This window comes from Anomaloglossus baeobatrachus, chromosome 7, assembly GCF_048569485.1.
Source record: "Anomaloglossus baeobatrachus isolate aAnoBae1 chromosome 7, aAnoBae1.hap1, whole genome shotgun sequence".
Classification (NCBI taxonomy): domain Eukaryota; kingdom Metazoa; phylum Chordata; class Amphibia; order Anura; family Aromobatidae; genus Anomaloglossus; species Anomaloglossus baeobatrachus.
The window spans coordinates 52,708,340-52,727,405 of record NC_134359.1 but is presented as its reverse complement, the minus strand read 5'-3'; the positions used below and the strand labels follow the sequence as shown (position 1 = coordinate 52,727,405).

Genomic DNA, 19,066 nt, shown 5'->3' with positions numbered 1-19,066 from the left:
CATCATTAGATAAATTGTAGCGTGTAAAGTCCGCTTTATGCGTAGCATCGGCCATCTATCTCTGTAATGTAAAATTCCCTCCTCACTGAATACTGATTTTATCCGTGAATTGAGCATTTGGGAATAAATGATCAGTCCAGGAGGAAAAAAAAGCAGATTTCTTGCAAAGCTTCCTATTTTTACAAATTAAATTGACAATTATTTAAACTTATCAAATCACTTGTGTAAGGAAGACCTTCCCAAGGACTTGATTGGAAATCACTTTTTAGTATTCTAATAATTTAAAATATGAGGTTTGTTCTTATCTCCGTCTCTAAATTCCACCAAAAAAACAAAGTTGTGGTGGAAAATGTGGTCGGTGAAATAGGAAAGTACAGAAAATTGACTTTCCTCCCTTATGTCCATACAACTGGTACAATAGTTAATGTTTATGTGTTCTTAAAATAAGAAGTCATTATTTGTGTACTATGTTGTTACTACATGTGTTTTTGTTTTCTTGCAGTTGCTGCTAATTTGCAAAAGATGATAGATGATCCAGCATCATATAAATCCTTAACATTTAAGTTGGTAAGTCTGTTATTACATCTCCAAATACAAATATAATACATTAGATAATAAAGCTAAAAAAAAACAAGATAAAGCCCCTGATTCATGATTTCCATTCTTTTTTAAGCCACTTTCCTTTTATGTCTTGTGGAATTACTTGTCGCTTTTGATGTCAAATTCATCAATTTGGCGCATGTGATTTATGAATTTGGTGCAAAGTTAAAAGCAGGCTTTCTTTATGTTTTTGTAAAAAAAAATTTTTATTTTTGGCAATAAAATTTGTGCCCAAACTGTGATGTACTCAAAAATACACCTGGGAAGGGGGTCAGGAGTGCAGTTGTGCCACAATTTGCCACTTTTTAAAAAGGCTAAAACATCTGGAATTACAAGGCTCTTCCCAAAAAGCAGAAAACCAACAAACAAACAAAAAAACAAAACAGGTGAGCACATAAAAAATGTACTTCAAAAATGGCTCAAATAGAATAATGAATTAAGTGAAAACAAAAATAAAAGGTGCAAAACACAGAAAAAGGCACAAAGGCGATGATGAATCTGGCCATAGTTTATTAAAGGGAATCTGTCAGCAGGTTTTTGCTACTTCATCTGACAGCAGTATAATGTAGACAAGGGCATCCTAAATCCAACAATGTATCACTTAGATATCTGGGTGCAGCTGTTCTGACACAATCAGAATTTTTGTATTCATCCATGTAGCAGAGCCCGGAGAGCTGCACTCACCCACACCAAGCTCTCTGTAGAGATTGTACATTGACAGTGTAACCTCAGTGATGTCACCGCTTTCAGTTGTGGCCTAAACTTCACAGCGGGCAATCCTATTCTACGGCGGCCGCTGTGAGCTTAAGATATGTAGCAGTGCTGGAAGCGTCGTGGTTCCTCTTTTGGATTACATGGGACCTGGAGGATTGTGTTGGGGTTAATAAAGTGGTGGAAGAGGGTGCTTTTTAGTTTTTTATTCCAAATAAAGCATTATTTCGGTGTTTGAGTTTATTTCATTTCACTTACAAATTAGTGATGGGCGGTGTCTTGGGTAGACGCCTGCTATTTCTAATCTGGTACTTAGTGGCAGCTGTGGGCTGTTATTAACTCCTTATTACCCCGATTGCAACCACACCAGGGCAATGCAGGAAGAGCCGGGTAAAGTGTTGGGACTGTCACATCTAATGAATGTGGCCATTCCGGGCAGCTGCTGGCTGATATTTTTAGGCTGGGGGGCACCCAATAACCATGGGAATCCCCAACCTGAGAATACAAACCCCTAACTTTTGGGCTTTATCTGTGCTGGTACCAAAACATGGGGGGATCCTACACCAATTTATTTTATTTATTTATTTTACTGTACGGTAAAGACCAGCTCACCAGCATCAGTGATTGGTTGCAGTCAGACACGCTGTCACTCAGGGTGGGATCTCGTCTGACTGCATCCAATCACAGCCACTGGTGGATGGGGAAAGCAGTGCATATTCAATGAAGGTAATGAGCAGCCCGGGAAATGAATGACCGGCCACAGGAGCACTGTGACAGCCACACTGGTGATTTGGTAAGTATGATGCGCTTGCTCCTACCACTTTACACCAGATTCTGGTCCCCATTGACTTTATGGGAACCGGCATCTAGCCACATACCAGGGTCAGCGGGGGATTGATCTGTCTGAAAAGCAGAAACACAGGGACAAGGCGCAAAAAGAATTGACATGCTGCATCTTGGCTTCGTCTTCAAAAGTGCAGCCAAGATACAGCCAAAAAAAGATGAAGTGTGCGGACAGCCAAATAGAAATCTCATAGACTTTGCTTGGAGAAGTAAACGCATGCATTTATGTGCATCCTTGCGGCGTCAAAATGCACCAAAAACAAAGTAAAAGATGAGATAGCTTAATATCTCATCAATGCAACAACCTGACATTGTCACTAATTGGCCCATAAAGCTTATCAGGTGGCGTGAAGAGTGAAGACATGACCCAGACCCTCTGATTCCTCAGTAAGGTCTCACAGCTACACACGGACATGTTATATAATTTCCTTTGGTTTTGCAAATTTTTTTTACAATGATCATTTGAGGAAAAAAAGTCACCAACTCTGATCCTCCGCATCTGGCGCACTATTCTTCAGCCACCTGGTTGCCTCGTGGGTGCAGATGTGCCTTCTATTCTAGCATTTATCTCAGACCTTTACAAATCTCCTGTGGATTCAGTTATTAGTTTGTCCTTGTTACATGGATTTACAGACATGTAATATGTGATGGTATTTATAAAAATGATTCCGAACAATGATAAAAGCTCGGTTCATCCGTCTGACGATACTTCACATTACGAGACATAAACACTCCACTTATTGTGCATTCCGCCTCATTCCACACAACACTTGATCTTTCGGCTCACAGATATAGATTGAGCACAAACATTCGACTGATCACTGGTAATGTAAGTGTGACAACAGCACAAGTGCAATTAAACCTCGGAACCGTATAACAAATTCCCGGAGCCTGAGGCGTCCATGACTTACAGAAGGTCAGTGATTTCAATCATAAATCCTCCAAAATGCTTATGTATTTGATTAACTCTTGCTGCTTGTATTATAACCAACAATCAGGTGACAGCTGAAGATAAGGTTGCCTGGGTATAATATGTGATTATCTTTTATATTAGTATTTCCAAGTAAACACAATGCCTAATTAATGCATTAGATAGACCGGTGCGCTAGCGTAACGAGGTGTGAGATCTAGTATTCTAACATCATTTGGTTACATAGCTATATAAAGATTTAGATCAGATATAGCAGCACTTTAACAGAACCGGTCACCAGGTTTCTGCTGTCTCCTCTGAATCCAGTGACGTGTCCATTATTGGGCTTCTGATGTAGTTTTGATAAAATAACTTTTATTTGCTGCACCTCTGCTAGTCTTCTCAATGCAGTTCTTGCTCTATGTTCATGAACTCTGGCTACTCCTATCACAACCATAAATTAACAGCTGTCTGTCTGTGCACAGTGCACACAGAAAGGTGTCAATCATTGTTACAGGAAGGGTTATTAATAGGGATGATCGAATACTTCGATTATTCGGCTTCACGAATATTTTCCGAATACCTCAACACTATTCGACTATTCGCGAATAATCGATGCGCAATGTAAGTCTATGGGAAACCCGAATAACAACTATTCGGGCTTACCATAGACTTACATTGCGCATCGAATAGTCGAATAGCGGTGAGGTATTCAGAAAATATTCGCGAAGCCGAATAATCGAAGTATTCGATCATCCCTAGTTATTAATAATAATATCTATTCTTTTATATAGCGCTATTAATTCCACAGCGCTTTACATACATTGGCAACACTGTCCCATTGGGGCTCACAATCCAGAGTCCCTATCTGTAGGTCTTTGGAGTGTGGGAGGAAACCAGAGAACCCGGAGGAAACGCACGCAAACACGGGGAGAACATACAAACTCCTTGCAGATGTTGTCCTTGGTGGGATTTGAACCCAGGACCCCAGCACTGTAACCACTGAGCCACCGTGCCACCCAAGGGTTAGACAAAGATAATCAGAGAGGACTAGCAGAGCTTCAACAGATAAAACAGTGACTTTTAAGGGACAAAAATGCTCAAAACAGGGTTTTCTGTCCCTATTTTATGCTGCACTCGGGGCTGATGGTTGAGTACCTGATCTACCATACCATTTTGTAATGGAGATGATAGGTCAGGTGGGTTCCAGTGGTGAGACGTCCACCGATCAGCAATTTATGACTAGAGATAAGCGGACTCTTGGAAGTTCGGTTCGGTGGGTGCAGCTGATCTTTAAATTAAGAATGGTTTGGGACCAGAACTTGACCTGAACCCCAATGGAAGTAACTAACTGGGCAGTTCGAGTCTCCAGCCCACATGCAGCCAGCCATAAACAGATCACTTTCAGGGGTGGGTGAGGTTTTCCTTATTTTGGAGGTGCACACTACATCCGATCAAGCTGTTGTTACCTCCAGTGTGAGCTGATCAAACACTGCACGTGGGTCACACAGGGCTGAACACTGAGCGTACTCGGGCGCAATGATACTCACTGAGTAGTTTGTAAAGCTCCTGAACTCTGTTTGTTATGTAGTCTCTGTTTGGTATAAACACCGAACCTCGGGCTTGCTCATCTCCATTTATGACCTATTCTGCTAATAGATTTTTACTTGTTTTCACTGGACAACCCCTTTATCATAGTAGTAATGGAACGTCCAAAAATAAATATGTTACATATTTGCCCACATTAGCTTCTGCAAGATGCGCACTTTCTTGTTTGTTTGCTCTTGCATTGCAGCCACAGCAGATATGGAGGTAATGAGCTCTAGTAGGCAATGACCGGGACGCAGTAAAGAGGCACACACCGGTTTTCAGTCCAAAACTCAGTGTTTTATTCACACTAGTAATAAACAGAAAAAAAAAAGTTTATTTCCACACACGTATGTAAAGCAAAAGTCTACCTTGTTAAACAGCATAGAATAAAGACGTACCAGTCCATACAGGTATGAAATTCACACAAAAACTGCTTCAGCTTTCCAGCCCAAAGATCCCCACTACTGAAGTGGGGCTGTCTATTTATGCTGTCCTAATGCTGCAGCTGTGCAACCCAGGCGTTGCCCCAAAAACACGGACTAGCAGAGAAGGTCCAGGACAGAGTTTGACCTCTTCCTTGCTGCTTACCAGTGCAAAAGGCATTTGCTAAGAGGAGTATATCTCCCATCTACCAAATCAGTCTTTTTTCACACATATGTAAAGCAAAAGTCTAGCTTGTTAAACAGCATAGAATAGGGATGTGCCAGTCCATTCAGGTATGTTATTCCCACAAAACCTGCTTCAGCTTTCCAGCCCAAACACCCAGACTACTGAGGAGTTAAGACTGTCTATTTATGCTGTCCTAATCCTGTAGCTGTGCAAGTCGGGCATTGTCCCAAAAACCCGGACTAGCAGAGAAGGTTCAAACCAGGGGTTTACCTCTTCCTTGCAGCTCACCAGTGCAAAAGGCACTTGCTAAGAGGAATATACTTGTATCTCCCATCTACCGTCATACACTTTACTGTGTCACACCTCACATTGATGAACTGGGGCATACCTTATGCCAATAATCTTAAGGCCGCTTTACATGCAACGACGTCGTTAACGAGATGTCGTTGGGGTCAAGGAATTCGTGACTCACATCCGGCCTTGTTAGCGGCGTCGTTGCGTGTGAAACGCACGAACGTCCGTTAACAAAATTACTCACCTTATCGTTGACGCGTCGTTCCTTTCCTGAATATCGTTGCTGTTGCAGGACGCAGGTTGTTCATCGTTCCTGCAGCAGCACACATCGCTATGTGTGACACCGCAGGAACGAGGAACTACATCGTACCTTCGGCAGCTGGCAATGAGGAAGGAAGGAGGTGGGCGGGATGTTCTGCCCGCTCATCTCCACCCCTCCGCTTCTATTGTACGGCTGCCGTGTGATGTCGCTGTGACGCCGCATGAACTGCCCCCTTAGAAAGGAGGCAGTTCGCCGGCCACAGTGATGTTGCAGGAAAGGTAAGTATGTGTGACGGGTGTAAGAGATGTTGTGCGCCACGGGCAGCGATTTGCCCGTGATGAACAACCGACGGGGGCGGGTACGCTCGCTAGCGATATCGATACCGATCGCATCGTGTAAAGTGGCCTTTACTCCAGGCTCTGACTAGAGTAAAGTTTGGGTCAAAGAGCATGGAGGCACAGGCCACTTTTCAGATGCACCAGATTCTTTAAGAGGCGTTCACCTCGTAAGGAATTAGACACCTCTGACTCCATCGAGCCCTTCATTAAGACCAGCATGAACAAAACCGGTCTTGATGAATCGGTGCACAGGTCTGTCTCTAGGTATCCTTGTGCGTAAAACAAATGACATATACAATCGGAATGGTTGAAACTTCCAATGCCTTCCTTAAAGCTTCTTGTGTAAATCTGAAAAAATATTCAAGTTGGTTTGAAACTGTCCCCCTGATTTGTCTCTTCTGTTGTCATAGGTGTCCGGTTGTGATGGGACAGAAATTCCTGATGAAGTCAAATTGATTGGTTTCGCTCAGTTGAGCATCACTTGATTACCTGCAATGTGGTCCCTGATGGCGTCCCATCATTTTTGGCTATCCTAGAGGAGCGAACAAGAAAAAAGGAATAAAAGAATCGTAACATGCAAGATTTACTTCAAATCTAAAAATTCACAAAGTTCACAAGACGAAATCACGACTGTAATCACTGCTGCTATCCAAAAAGAGATTAACCGATGTCACCCAGCAATCAAATTTACCATCTCCCTGTACAAAGCAAGAAAGAAAACGATGCACTAGATAACGGCTGTATTTATTGGTTGCTTCCGACGTGGAATTTTCTATAGGATGTCTATATCTGCTCTCACTGTAAATTCTAGATTTTAATTGCATTGTTTATTATGAAGACTTCCTATTTTCTATATTATTTTAAAATGAATATTTGAAAGAAACTAAAAAAAAAAAAGATTTATTAGCCAAACTTGAATCCTAGATGTATAAGGAACTGTGAAATTTATTTTCCTACGTTTATGAATTGCTCATACAGTGGATACTTGTGGTTAAAAGCAATCTGTCAGCAGGATTTCATCTGCAGAATTATTTATATGCCCGTTTATATCTCTCAACAAGTCCAATCATACCTTCATATAGCCAGTCCATTCTTGTTACTCAGAAATCAATGTTTGAATTTATATGCAAATGAGGCTGAAGAGCTATTTGTAGATCTGAAGCTTCTGTCACTCCAGCTAATATTGTGGAATAAGTCCAAAGAGCTGAGTAGTTTAACAGTGTTGGCAGAGCAACCATCAATCAAGGAGTAAAGGCTACTTTACACGCTGCGATATCGGTCCCGATATCGCTAGCGTGGGTACCTGCCCCCATCTGTTGTGCGACACGGGCAAATCGCTGCCCGTGCCGCACAACATCGCGCAGACCCATCACACATACTTACCTGCCCGGCGACGTAGCTGTGACCAGCGAACCGCCTCCTTTCTAAGGGGGCAGTCCGTGCGGTGTCACAGCGACATCACTGAGCGGCCGCCCAATAGAAGCGGAGGGGCGGAGATGAGTGGCCGGAACATCCCGCCCACCTCCTTCCTTCCTCATAGCGGCCGGGAGGCAGGTAAGGAGAGGTTCCTCGTTCCTGCGGCGTCACACATAGCGATGTGTGCTGTCGCAGGAGCGACAAACTACATCGTTACTGCTGCAGTAACGATAATCGAGAATGGACCCCCCATGTCACCGATGAGCGATTTTGCACGTTTTTGCAACGATGCAAAATCGCTCATCGGTGTCACACGCAGCAACATCGCTAATGCGGCCGGATGTGCGTCACAAATTCCGTGACCCCAACGACTCCGCATTAGCGATGTCGCAGCGTATAAAGCCCCCTTAAGAGGTGGTTCTGGGTGGGTAATAGAGCTGGAGTAACAGAGGCTTCAGATCTACAAATAGCTCTTCAGCCTTATTTGCATATCAATTCAAACACTGATTTCTCGGTAACGAAGGAACGGACCGGCCATGTAAAGGTATTGCTGGACTTGTCTATGAAAGGGCTACATGTGCATATAAATAGTTTTGGGGGTGCTGGGGCGGTTTAAATCATGCTGATAGATTTTCCTTAAGTTGTGTGCCTACTATTGCAGCTACACTAGTATACAATCCTTATGTCTGGCTTGTTGTCTGCCGAATTAGAAAAACAAGGCTGCTTTCTTCCAAAAACAGTGCCACATCTGTCCAAAGGTTGTGTGTGGTATTGCAGCTCCGTCCACATTTACTTCTATGGATCTGAGATGCAATTCCAGACAGAACTTGTGGACAGACTTGTACACCGTCTCCAAATCAATTATCCAGCAGTAGCTTGGAGTGTTGGCAGTTCCAGTTCAAGGCACAAACCAGATATCAACATCATCCATATATTAGTGGCTCATTGCTTGCTTAAGCTGACTATAAGATATTCTGATATTGTGGCCTGTTAGTAAGCCAAGACGTAGACCTCATGCACATGACATAGCTTTGCGCTTAGAGACTCCACAGCGGAACGTAGAGCTCCTACCGCTTTGTAGTGCTTCCATATTGTGCCTCCATACAGCATCATATTAGAAAGGTTTTCCCCCATAGAGTTAACGATCTTAGGGAGGAGACCTCTGATGGGACATGCTGCCAATTGTTTTCTGTCAAATACATAAAAAGATAAACCGTATAGCCCCAATATGAGATTGGAGGGATGCAGAGGAACAATAGACCCGCGTTATGGACGTCTAGTAGTAGCTCTATACAACTTGTGTGGAGCCACATTATGACCATGCACTTGGATTAGGATAGTGTGTTGCAAAGTGGATATAAAAATATGTTTTACAGTTTTAATATTGATAAAATCAGGTTTCATGAATGGTACTGATATGTATAAGACACTGCGTGCTAATGTAGGTGATTATGGTGATATAGAAATATTTAGGGCTTTAAGTGGTTTGCCGGCCAATCGTTATTATTTTCAATTAAAAAAAATAAATAGCATCAATACTCATCTCCACCAATCCGAACCTGCTCCAGATTTGACACTTCCTGTATTTCCGATGGGTCTCTACTTCCTGGTTAAACGGCATTTCCTGTATGGTGATAATTGGCTAGGAAGGATAGACAAGCATCGACACAGAAAGTGACGGAACAAGAGCAGCGTTAGATCCGTGGAGTTGAGTATAGATCATTTTCTCTTGGAACCTTTCTTTTAAAGGGAACCTGTCAGGTGTAATATGCACTCGGAACTACCAGTAGTTCTGCGTACATATTGGTAATCCCTGCCTAACCGTCCCTGTATCTAGTAGCATAGATAAAGAGATCTTTAGAAATAGTATTTCTAAAGATCCTTTATGATATGCTAATGAGCGCTGTGACTAGTCGCAAGGGTGTTATGTCCCCCGACTAGTCCACCTTCTAAGCATGTTAGCTTGCCCACAGGGGCGTACCTGTGTCCGTTGTCACCACTTCAGAACGCCGGGTTTAAAGTCAGTGTACATGATTAGAAGTCCCGGTACTTCCAGTCATGTGCACTAGACCTCTCTGAAGTCAGGACGTGTACACCGGCTTCATAATGCTCATAACCAGAAGTGCTGAGACTTCTGATCATGCGCACTGAGCCTAAACCCGGCATCTGAGGCGGTAACAGCAGGCACAGCTACGCACTATACCACCAATGACACTGGGCAATGGGCATTGAATAGCATCTTAGCACGCTCCAGTGGGCGTGCTAACATGCTATAAGGGTGGACTAGTCGGGGGACATAACGCCCTTGTGACTAGTCCCTGCGCTCATTAGCATATCATAAAGGCTCTTTAGAAACACTTTTTCTAAAGATCTCTTTATCTATGCTACTAGATACAGGGACAGTTAGGCAGGGATTAGCTATATACACCCAGAACTGCTCGTGGTTCTAGGTGCATATTACACCTGACAGGTTCCCTTTAAGAAAAATATCAGGTGGACAACTGCTTTAAAATTTTAAAGTTCTCTACCATATAAATGTTTCTATTAATATGCTATTTAATAAGAATACAAAATGTTGACTATTCTGCATTTATGAAATCTTAATGATGCTGGCTAAAAAAAAGTGTTACCCATTTTAAGTCATACCCTCTGCAACAAACCAATGGTTTCCAAAAATATTCAACTCAACATTGTTTAGCATTGGAAATTGAAAAGTTGAAAATAATATATAATACAGATCATCCTAGTAATCATACATGCACTGTAAATTAGGAGTGGCCCAGGAGTCCTTCACTTGACTACAGCTCATCTGGTGGTGTAATGCATAGTACCGGTTGGCCACTTATGTATTAGCCCATATATACAAAGTCGTGCTAAGCATGTGACCCATAGGGTGCCTTATCTCTTAGCACTGCCTGGTGAATAGCAGTTGGAGTATCTGCAAGGGCACATTGCACATGGTAGGTGCCTTGTAGACATTGCAACCTAAGATTGTGCCCAGAGATGCCTTTACTCAGTCTCACTGGATCCCTTATAGCAAATATTAGAGTTTTTCCAAGTGAACACTCAGGAACTCCCATCAAGGTTATTGTTAGGTGGATGAAATGCTAGAGATTATGGGGTCATCCATCTTAATTATTAACAGCCATAATTATTACCCTGGTAATTTGGGTTTATTTCTATAAAACAGTATAGAGTGAAGTGTGGCTTCTGACGGAATCGCGGCAATGCTGCTTTTATAATTAGTAGCGCTGTCTGGGATCATAAAAAGGATGGAGGGACCGATACGTAAGTGTATTGCTCCTATAAAACTGGCGTAAAATACTTTGAAATGTTGCAAAAAACTTGGCAACTTTTGGAGTTGCCAGTCCTGGCTAGCTTTAGTAAATACGACAAAGTATGGCAAGGATTGGGGGCATGGCACGATCTACCCGTCCAATTCATGACCAGACGTGGTATACCTGATGCCATAAATCTTACTCTAGTCTTTGACTTGTAGGACGGGCTTGATACATTGCATGGCCAGCGCCTCTTAATGAATCAAGCCCCTCTTATTCCACCAAACGACTTCATTAAGACTAGCTTGACTCTTTTTTCGGAAACAGTGCCACAGCTATCTATAGGGAAGAGTTGCAATACCAGTACCAGGGATGAGTTGCAATACCAATACTATTTATTTTCTGATCCTGGAGATGAGTTTAAGCCGCAATAACAGAAGCCAAAACGTTTTGCACTAAGGAAAGCCTAAAGGGACTATAAGACATGAAAAAAATGTCAGGATTTTTTTTTGTGGTGGAGAACTACCAGACATGGGGACTATAATTGTAATATAATTACTCTGTCAGAAAATCTGACTTAATATAATTTAAAAATAATATAAAAGTTGTAAAACAAGAGTCACTACACTATGACATTTTGTAGGTCGACACACAGAGAATGTAATTTTAAAGAGTAGATATTCAAATTGCCAGCCAGAGGATCATCCAGCTTTCAGGTTCTTAAAATTACGCCAAGTACTAATTTTTGTGGCTTTTATTATTGTAGATTAAAGGGATAATTCATGCTCAATCCATGAATGTCTAAAAGATGCAAGTCTCACCTTTGGGAAGTACACTCATTTTCAGAAGGAGAGTCCTCCTGTTCTGGCTGGTCTCTGATCATTTGTGAGTGGAGAGGTGGCAGCTCCATTCATCATTATATAAGTTCTAAATGGGGCTGAGCAGATATAACAAGATTTGGACAGATCCGGAACATGAACCTAAGTTCTTAACTCACTAGTGGTCGGAAGCCAGCCACAACAAGCAATCAGTGGACACCCATTCTGGAGATAGATGCGGCATCTATTAGATATTTATAGAATTTCTAATGGATATGCCATAAATGTCTCACGTGGGACAACCCCTCCAAAGGGAAACACTGATGACATTAGAAGCTTTAGTTGTTAGTACTCTCTGAGGGGTCCTGTCTGCTTCCTTAATGAATAACTTGCAGTATGCAGGTATCATTTAAGAGCAGCAATATCAAAAACTGGCCATAGACATGAGATAGCTATCAGAAGCTATCTCTCTCGACTCCCCCATACACATGAATGCTCAACTTGGTAAAACATTTATGTATTTTCAATGGCTAGAGTGGAAAACCCCTGAAAGCAAAGGAATCAGGTATCGAAATTTCAAATATCCAATCCTTTTCTCCCCTGAAATCATCCGTCTAGGGAGAGTCAGGAGGCTCCCTTAAACATCAAATGGTCAGGAAGTCCTGCCGAAATTATTGGGTTCAACCAACTTTTTTCTAATTTGTATGGGCGCCTTAAGGCTAGCTCCAGATGTAGTAGAGAAAGACAAGAGATAGCCATGGACTCATAAACAACAATACTTTATTTGTCAATCCAATTAGCCAAGTATTAGACATTCAAATCTTGACAGGTTGAGATTGAGTTTACCCAAAACCATGGCATCTTCCTAGGTTTTCTTGATGCCTTGGCTGCAATTTTGAAAATTATACTAGTGATCTTGTACGTCAAGGACACACTAGTATCTTGCATTTTGGAGTTGTCACCAGCACTTTCATTGTGGCACAAAGTAGAACGGGATTATTTTTTTATATATATAGATACATATTTTTACCTTAAAGCTGGTGGAATGGAAGATGAGATGACCAGCAGAAAAGACAATGTCTCACTACTGAAAGTTTCCATAAATCCATAATTTTCACCTATAAAATTATATATTTTTTATTAACTTATCCTATTAGAATTGTATTGGAAACCTTTTAAGAAATCATCATTGGCTTTACTTTCTTTGCTATGCTAGTGCCTTGCACCAAACATCTTCAGTGGAATTTCCGAATGTAAGAAAATAAGTCTTCTAAATATCTGTTCTCATGGATACATTTATTCTAGTGTTCCCGGTAGGTTTCCATTTCCAATATCCCTATAATTAACCCATTTCCTTAATGAAGCTTTGTTTGATGGACAAATAATTTGCAATTTTACAAAAGGGATCAATTTAGGATAGTTTCAGAATAACCAGATTACGCTTGTACAGTTTTTTCAAGGTTCCTTTTATTAAATTACTATTTACAACTCATCAGATTGACAAGTACAATGTTATATGTTTGCTAATTTTTCCAAAGATTTGCCACTTTAGAGCTTGATGAAATACATTTGCACAGGACCCCCATCTGTTTGAAGGATACAATATCCCATGTCCTCCATTTGGCCTGCCACAGTGGCTGCAGACCAGAGGAGACTCGGCTCCTTTTCATCTCGCTTTCTCCACTAATGTCTATAGGAGTTACATTGTGTCAACTCCATGTTCCATACCTACGAATACTTATACCCCAAAAAATCGAGAATATTTAAGCCCCCATCCCCAGGAAAACCCAGAAAAACTCCATCAAAATGCACAGGAACACCTTCAAACATCCACTTTGGGCACGTTTTGCTAAGCCTCAATCCTTTTGTGTCCCGATTGGTGGCACTGTCTCACCAAAATCAGGACCACTGGCAAGTATGACATTCTTACTATAGCACATCTTTTTTAAGAAAAGAACAAAATTTGGTGCCGCTTCAGCTGTCCTTTTGCACATGATAGATATGGCCTTACTGGGAGAAAACATTGCTGCTAAAGCTGGTTGGCCAAAAAATGGGAGATCTTCATGTCCAACGTCATGCAAACAGAGGGGCTTCGATTAAACATACAGTAGCATTAATCAAATATGGAAAAGGGCTCCTTTATTTTTTTGTGGATTAGAACCATTGTACAATGAAATGTATAGCAAAGGGTTACACAACATTTTTTTTGCCCAAGGGCCACAAAGCCATACTAAACCAATCCCAAGGGCCACAACATTTTTGAAGGGGTGCCTACATGAACATGTCCCCAGAACCATCATCAGTACATTAATACATTACCAGAATCAAATTTTGAGTACTTGAGAAGGATTTTGAGATTTTATGGTCCATAAAAAAATCAGTGTGAACACACACTGTGAACTGAGTTTTTGGAGCAGAAACTTGAGGACTTTGAGGATTTTAAGTTTTAACATAGTCATGAAGTATGTTATGGATTGCTACATGTATACAAGATCAAAACCACTATTAGCACATGTATGTGGCACCAGAACAACCGTCAGTTCATGAATGTAGTGCCAGAACCAACGATTGATCATAGATAATTCTTATACTGCACTTCACGGTACTTCTTGCACAAAATATCTCTCCCACACTGCCCCTCTCCATAATGTCCCCCGCACACTGGCCCTGTCTATAATAACGCCCCACATTGCCCCTCTCTGTAATTTCCCCCATGCACTGCCCCTCTCCATTATATCTGCCACACAGTTTCCTTCTCCACAATGTACATTTCCATAATATCCGCCAACACTACCCCTGTTCATAATATCCCCCCACACATTGCCCCTTTCCATATTATGTCCCACACACCCTGCTTCTCTTCTTAATATCTCCCTCACACTGCCCATTTCCATAATATCCCCCATACACCCCCTCTGTATTATGTTGCCTCACACTGCTACTCTCCTTAATGCCCCCTCACACTGACCCTTTAAAATATCCCCTCACACTGACCTTCTACTAAGTATCTCCCAACACTACCCCTTTCCATAATATACACCCAGACCATCTCTTGGCTTAAAGTCCCTCCTATTACATGCTATACACAGTTCCATAATATCCTTAAAAGGTCTATAATGTCTCCTATAGCTTCATAATATCCCCCATAGCTCCACAATGTCTCCCACTCCTCCATAATGCCCCTCACAGATCCATAAAATCCCCCAATGCTCCATAATGTCCTCCATTGCTCCATAATATCCCCCATAGCTCCACAATGTTCTCCACTGCTCCATAATGCCCCCCAGAGATCCATAATATCCCCCAATGCTCCATAATGTCCCCAACAGCTCCACAATATCATCCACTGCTCCATAATATTCCTCATTGCTCCACTATGTCCCCTAGAAGTTAACACCAATCCTGAAACACATTTTATCTCCGGCTCCCCTTGAGGCGCTTACTATTCCCTGCCATGTCCTCTGCAGCTCAGCGCCAGCAGCAGTGTGATGACGTTAGTAGCTTGCTGACCTCATCACACTGCTGCATGTTAGGGTGGGGGTTGACGGGCGCTTCTCTACCATAGTCCCAGCTTGACAGTGTTCAAATGCATTCATGTCTGAAACACATGACTATATTTAAACAGGAGGAATGGAGTCGGCATCACCGGGTCCCGCCGGCAGCATCAAACCCCTTGGTGGGCCGCATGCGGCTCGTGGGTCTTATGTTGTGAAGGTCTGATATAGTACTACTATTTTGGAATAAACACAGTGTAATCTGATAATTTTTTATGTATTCAAGGACTCCAAAATATTATTTATGGACATTTATTGCAACGAGAACCTACAAATTTACATCCGCCTTAGCTGGAAAGTATGAATTGTAAATATTCTGTGACCAAATACATATTAGAATTGGTTGATTGATCACAAATTAAATTACTTAAAGCAAATGTCAAGGGTTTCATGGGTTACAACACACACACATTACCCATTAACATCACACTGCGCCATATAAGAATAATTAAAAGCCTGATAGCTCTGTCCAGACATCATTTACTGCTCATTTAATGACTTTGATCTGGTTTTTTTTAGCTATACTTTGCATAGCTCTCTGTTTTGGAATCTTGTGGATTTGCTTCATAATGTACAGCTAGGGAAATAATTTCTCAAAATAAAAGCACAAAAGTCGAAAAAACTAAATAACACATGAATATTTCAAAGTCACTAAATTTAGAAACATTTCATATTGAGACATCCCATTCTCTTAACATGGTAAAAAAAAAATTCTATGCAAGGACAATGATAACCGATATGGAGTGATGATGAAGGCTGACCACATAGGGGACAGAAATGCATATAGTATCTGTCCAGTTATGCAGATGCAAGGGATGAAACATCTTCCCACGCATATTTGGGCAGGTTGGCCTTTCAGGATTTTGGCAAAACAAGAAGTGATAACTTATATATCAGCAATATTGTCACCCAGCTTTTCCAGAAACAGATTTAATGGTATAGTTTTATCAAAAAAAATGTACAAATGTACATTTGTTATAAAGTTTAACAGCTTTAACGGTGGAAAATGTCATTTTTACCATGTTCTTCAAACCTTACCTAAATTTTAACCATCATCTTTAAAGGGAACCTATCACCAGATTTGACTGCTATAAGCTGCGGCCACCACCAGTGAGCTCTTATATACAGCATTCTAGAAAACTGTATATAAAGAGCCCAGGCTGTGCTGTATAACATAAAAAACACCTTTATAATACTCACCTAGAGGGTGGATCGGTCCGATGGGTGTCACTGTTCTCCGGTCCGGTGCCTCCTCTCTTCTTGTGATCTCCATCCTCCTGCCCAGCCTCGTGCGTGATGCGTTCAGCATCATTCACAGTGAGGCCTCCTTTGTGTTCCTGCGCAGGCGCACTTTCATCTGCCGAGCTGAAGGCAGATCAAAGTATTGTAGTGCGCACTCGCGGGCAGTCTTTGACCTTTTCTCGTGCCTGTGCATTAAAGTACTTTGCTCTGCCCTCACCAGGGCAGATCAAAGTGCGCATGCGCAAGAGCGCAATGGAGCCCTCTCTATGAATAACAGTGGATGCATCATGCACGGGGCTGGGCAGGAGAATAGAGGTCACAAGAAGAGAGGAGGCGCCGGACTGAGAGTAGTGACACCCATCGGACCAGAACGCCCCCTAGGTGAGTATCATAAAGATGCTTACGTTATACAGTGTGGCCTGGGTCTTATATACAGTATTCTGGAATGCTGTATATAAGAGCTCAATGGTGGTGGCCACAGCTTCTAGGTGTCAACTCTAGTGACAGGTTCCCTTTAATTATTGTCATTTTTTATTATTATAATTTTTCTTAACACAAAGCACCAAGTACCCTGCAAAGATGTAGAATTAAAAGATAACCTCTACCACTAGGGGGAGCTGAAGAGTCTACTGTGTATTGTTTATATTTTGAGTTCCATAACAAAACAATTAGCTTGAAAATTCTATACTCCCCCAGTGGTGGCTACATGCAGATACAATTTTCACATTTAAAATGGACCTGTAACTTAGAAATATATATATTTATTTTCTTGGTATAAATGTTGCTGTTCTCCTGAATCTGGCATTGTATTTATTTTGTTTCTGCGCCTCTGCATTTCTAAGATATGACTACTTCTTCTCTGGATGATTGGGAATCTATGCTCCTTGCGGAGACTGACACACCATTCCAGTATACCAGTAGTGAGGAGACTTTAAGCCACAATGGTCCTCTGGGAAATATGTCAATTGTCTCTTCAGTGAGGAAGTAGACGAACTCCAGTGCCACCTATTGGAAATAGCAATCCTAAATTCAGAAGGGACCCTTTAAACGAGCCTTGTCATATGACTTAGGATTTATGCCAGATCAGAACCTTAATTTGCAGACATGGTGTTTTGGGGTGATTGCCCCTCGTCAGTACAAACTATGATATCTGATCTGGCTGTATGAGAGGCTAAGCCGGGGTCTAGAGTTTCCCTATTTCTTCCATGTATATAAATCTAGTCATCTTATCCAAGTGGGCATGGCTTTGTATGGGTGTATTCTTGAGCGTCACGCCTACTTGGCTAACAAGACTGGATTTATATGCAGGGAAGAGTGGGCCATATCTCAGGAACAGAGAGGCGTAGAAACAAAAGAAAAGCTGCCCCATATTCAGGAGAACAGTGCCAACAAATTTACATATTATTGGAAAGTAACACATCATCTTTAACTCTCTTTCTATGCAGGGATCTTCAGGTCTTGTATAAAAAAAGCAAAGCTTTGGGCTCTTTATGAAGATTGCGGAATTTATTATATATTTAGATAAAAAACAAAACAAAGAAACAAAAAAAAATAAAAAATTATTCAAGTTGTTCAAGGTTGGATATTCTCTTTACAACTTTCCCTTAATACAATATTGACTGACCTATTCAGAAAATCCCCCATTTTCATCCTTTTAGGTGGGCGCATCCATTCTGTACCTTCTTTATGGTGTTATATACTTTAGAAAATATTATGCAAAACTAAATCTTAGCTTTATTTATACATTTTACAGGGAGTTAAAAAATGATATCTAATAGCTATAGCCGATGTAAGTGACTGCGGTACGATATGTGTACATGAACAGAACCAATAGACATTGGTGTGCAATAAAAGCTACTGATATTCAGAGTGTGCGAGGGAAGTGTTCTCAGTGATTTCTCTATTATTAGCGCCTATGGTAGGTAGATCTAGAGGAGCAGCGTTTCCTTCCATGCTGACTACAGTCACTAATTATACCGTACTGAAATAAATCTGTTATTTATAACTCATCAACTGTTGCCATGTTGACACCATTTCCACTTCTATATAATTCCATTCTTTCATATTGTATACACAAGGGTGATGCGGACATGATGGATAAAATGAAAGGAATTAAAGTCTACTCTACATGTTGTCTGTCTCATTATTTATCCATCGAGGATGTGATTGATTAAGTAGCATGTCTTGATGCTTGTGTCCCCCAAAGCAAAATCTCTAATGTAAAAGTATTGGTCTTCTCATATGGGCCAAATAGACCTTTGGTCCCCTCCTTTTAGTCTCCAAGTCCGGAGTGTGATTTCGAAAAAAAATAAAATTCTCCGCGCCATTTCACAAATAGCTATCAGAGTGACAAGCTTAATCCACATACGAATAGAAAAAGGACTCAAATGATTGTGGTGTAATACAGCAGAGTGAAATTGGGAGTGATAGTCTTAAGGGGGCTTTACACGCAACGACATCGCTAACGAGATGTCGTTGGGGTCACGGAATTCGTGACACACATCCGGCCTTGTTAGCGACGTTGTTGCGTGTGAAACGTACGAACGACCACTAACGATTAAAATTACTTACCTAATCGTTGATCGTTGACACGTCGTTCTA

General features: G+C 41.4%; 1 protein-coding gene across 1 annotated transcript in view; it reads left to right on the top strand.

Moving 5' to 3' along the window:
- STK39 (serine/threonine kinase 39) overlaps positions 1–7,246 on the top strand; it is a 511,018-nt gene extending 503,772 nt beyond the window's left edge. Inside the window, exons 17-18 of the mRNA XM_075318852.1 lie at positions 503–567; positions 6,568–7,246. Coding sequence (XP_075174967.1) covers positions 503–567; positions 6,568–6,642 — 140 coding nt within the window. The 3' untranslated portion in view covers positions 6,643–7,246. The remainder of the gene's footprint in view (positions 1–502; positions 568–6,567) is intronic.
- Positions 7,247–19,066: the final 11,820 nt, after the last annotated feature.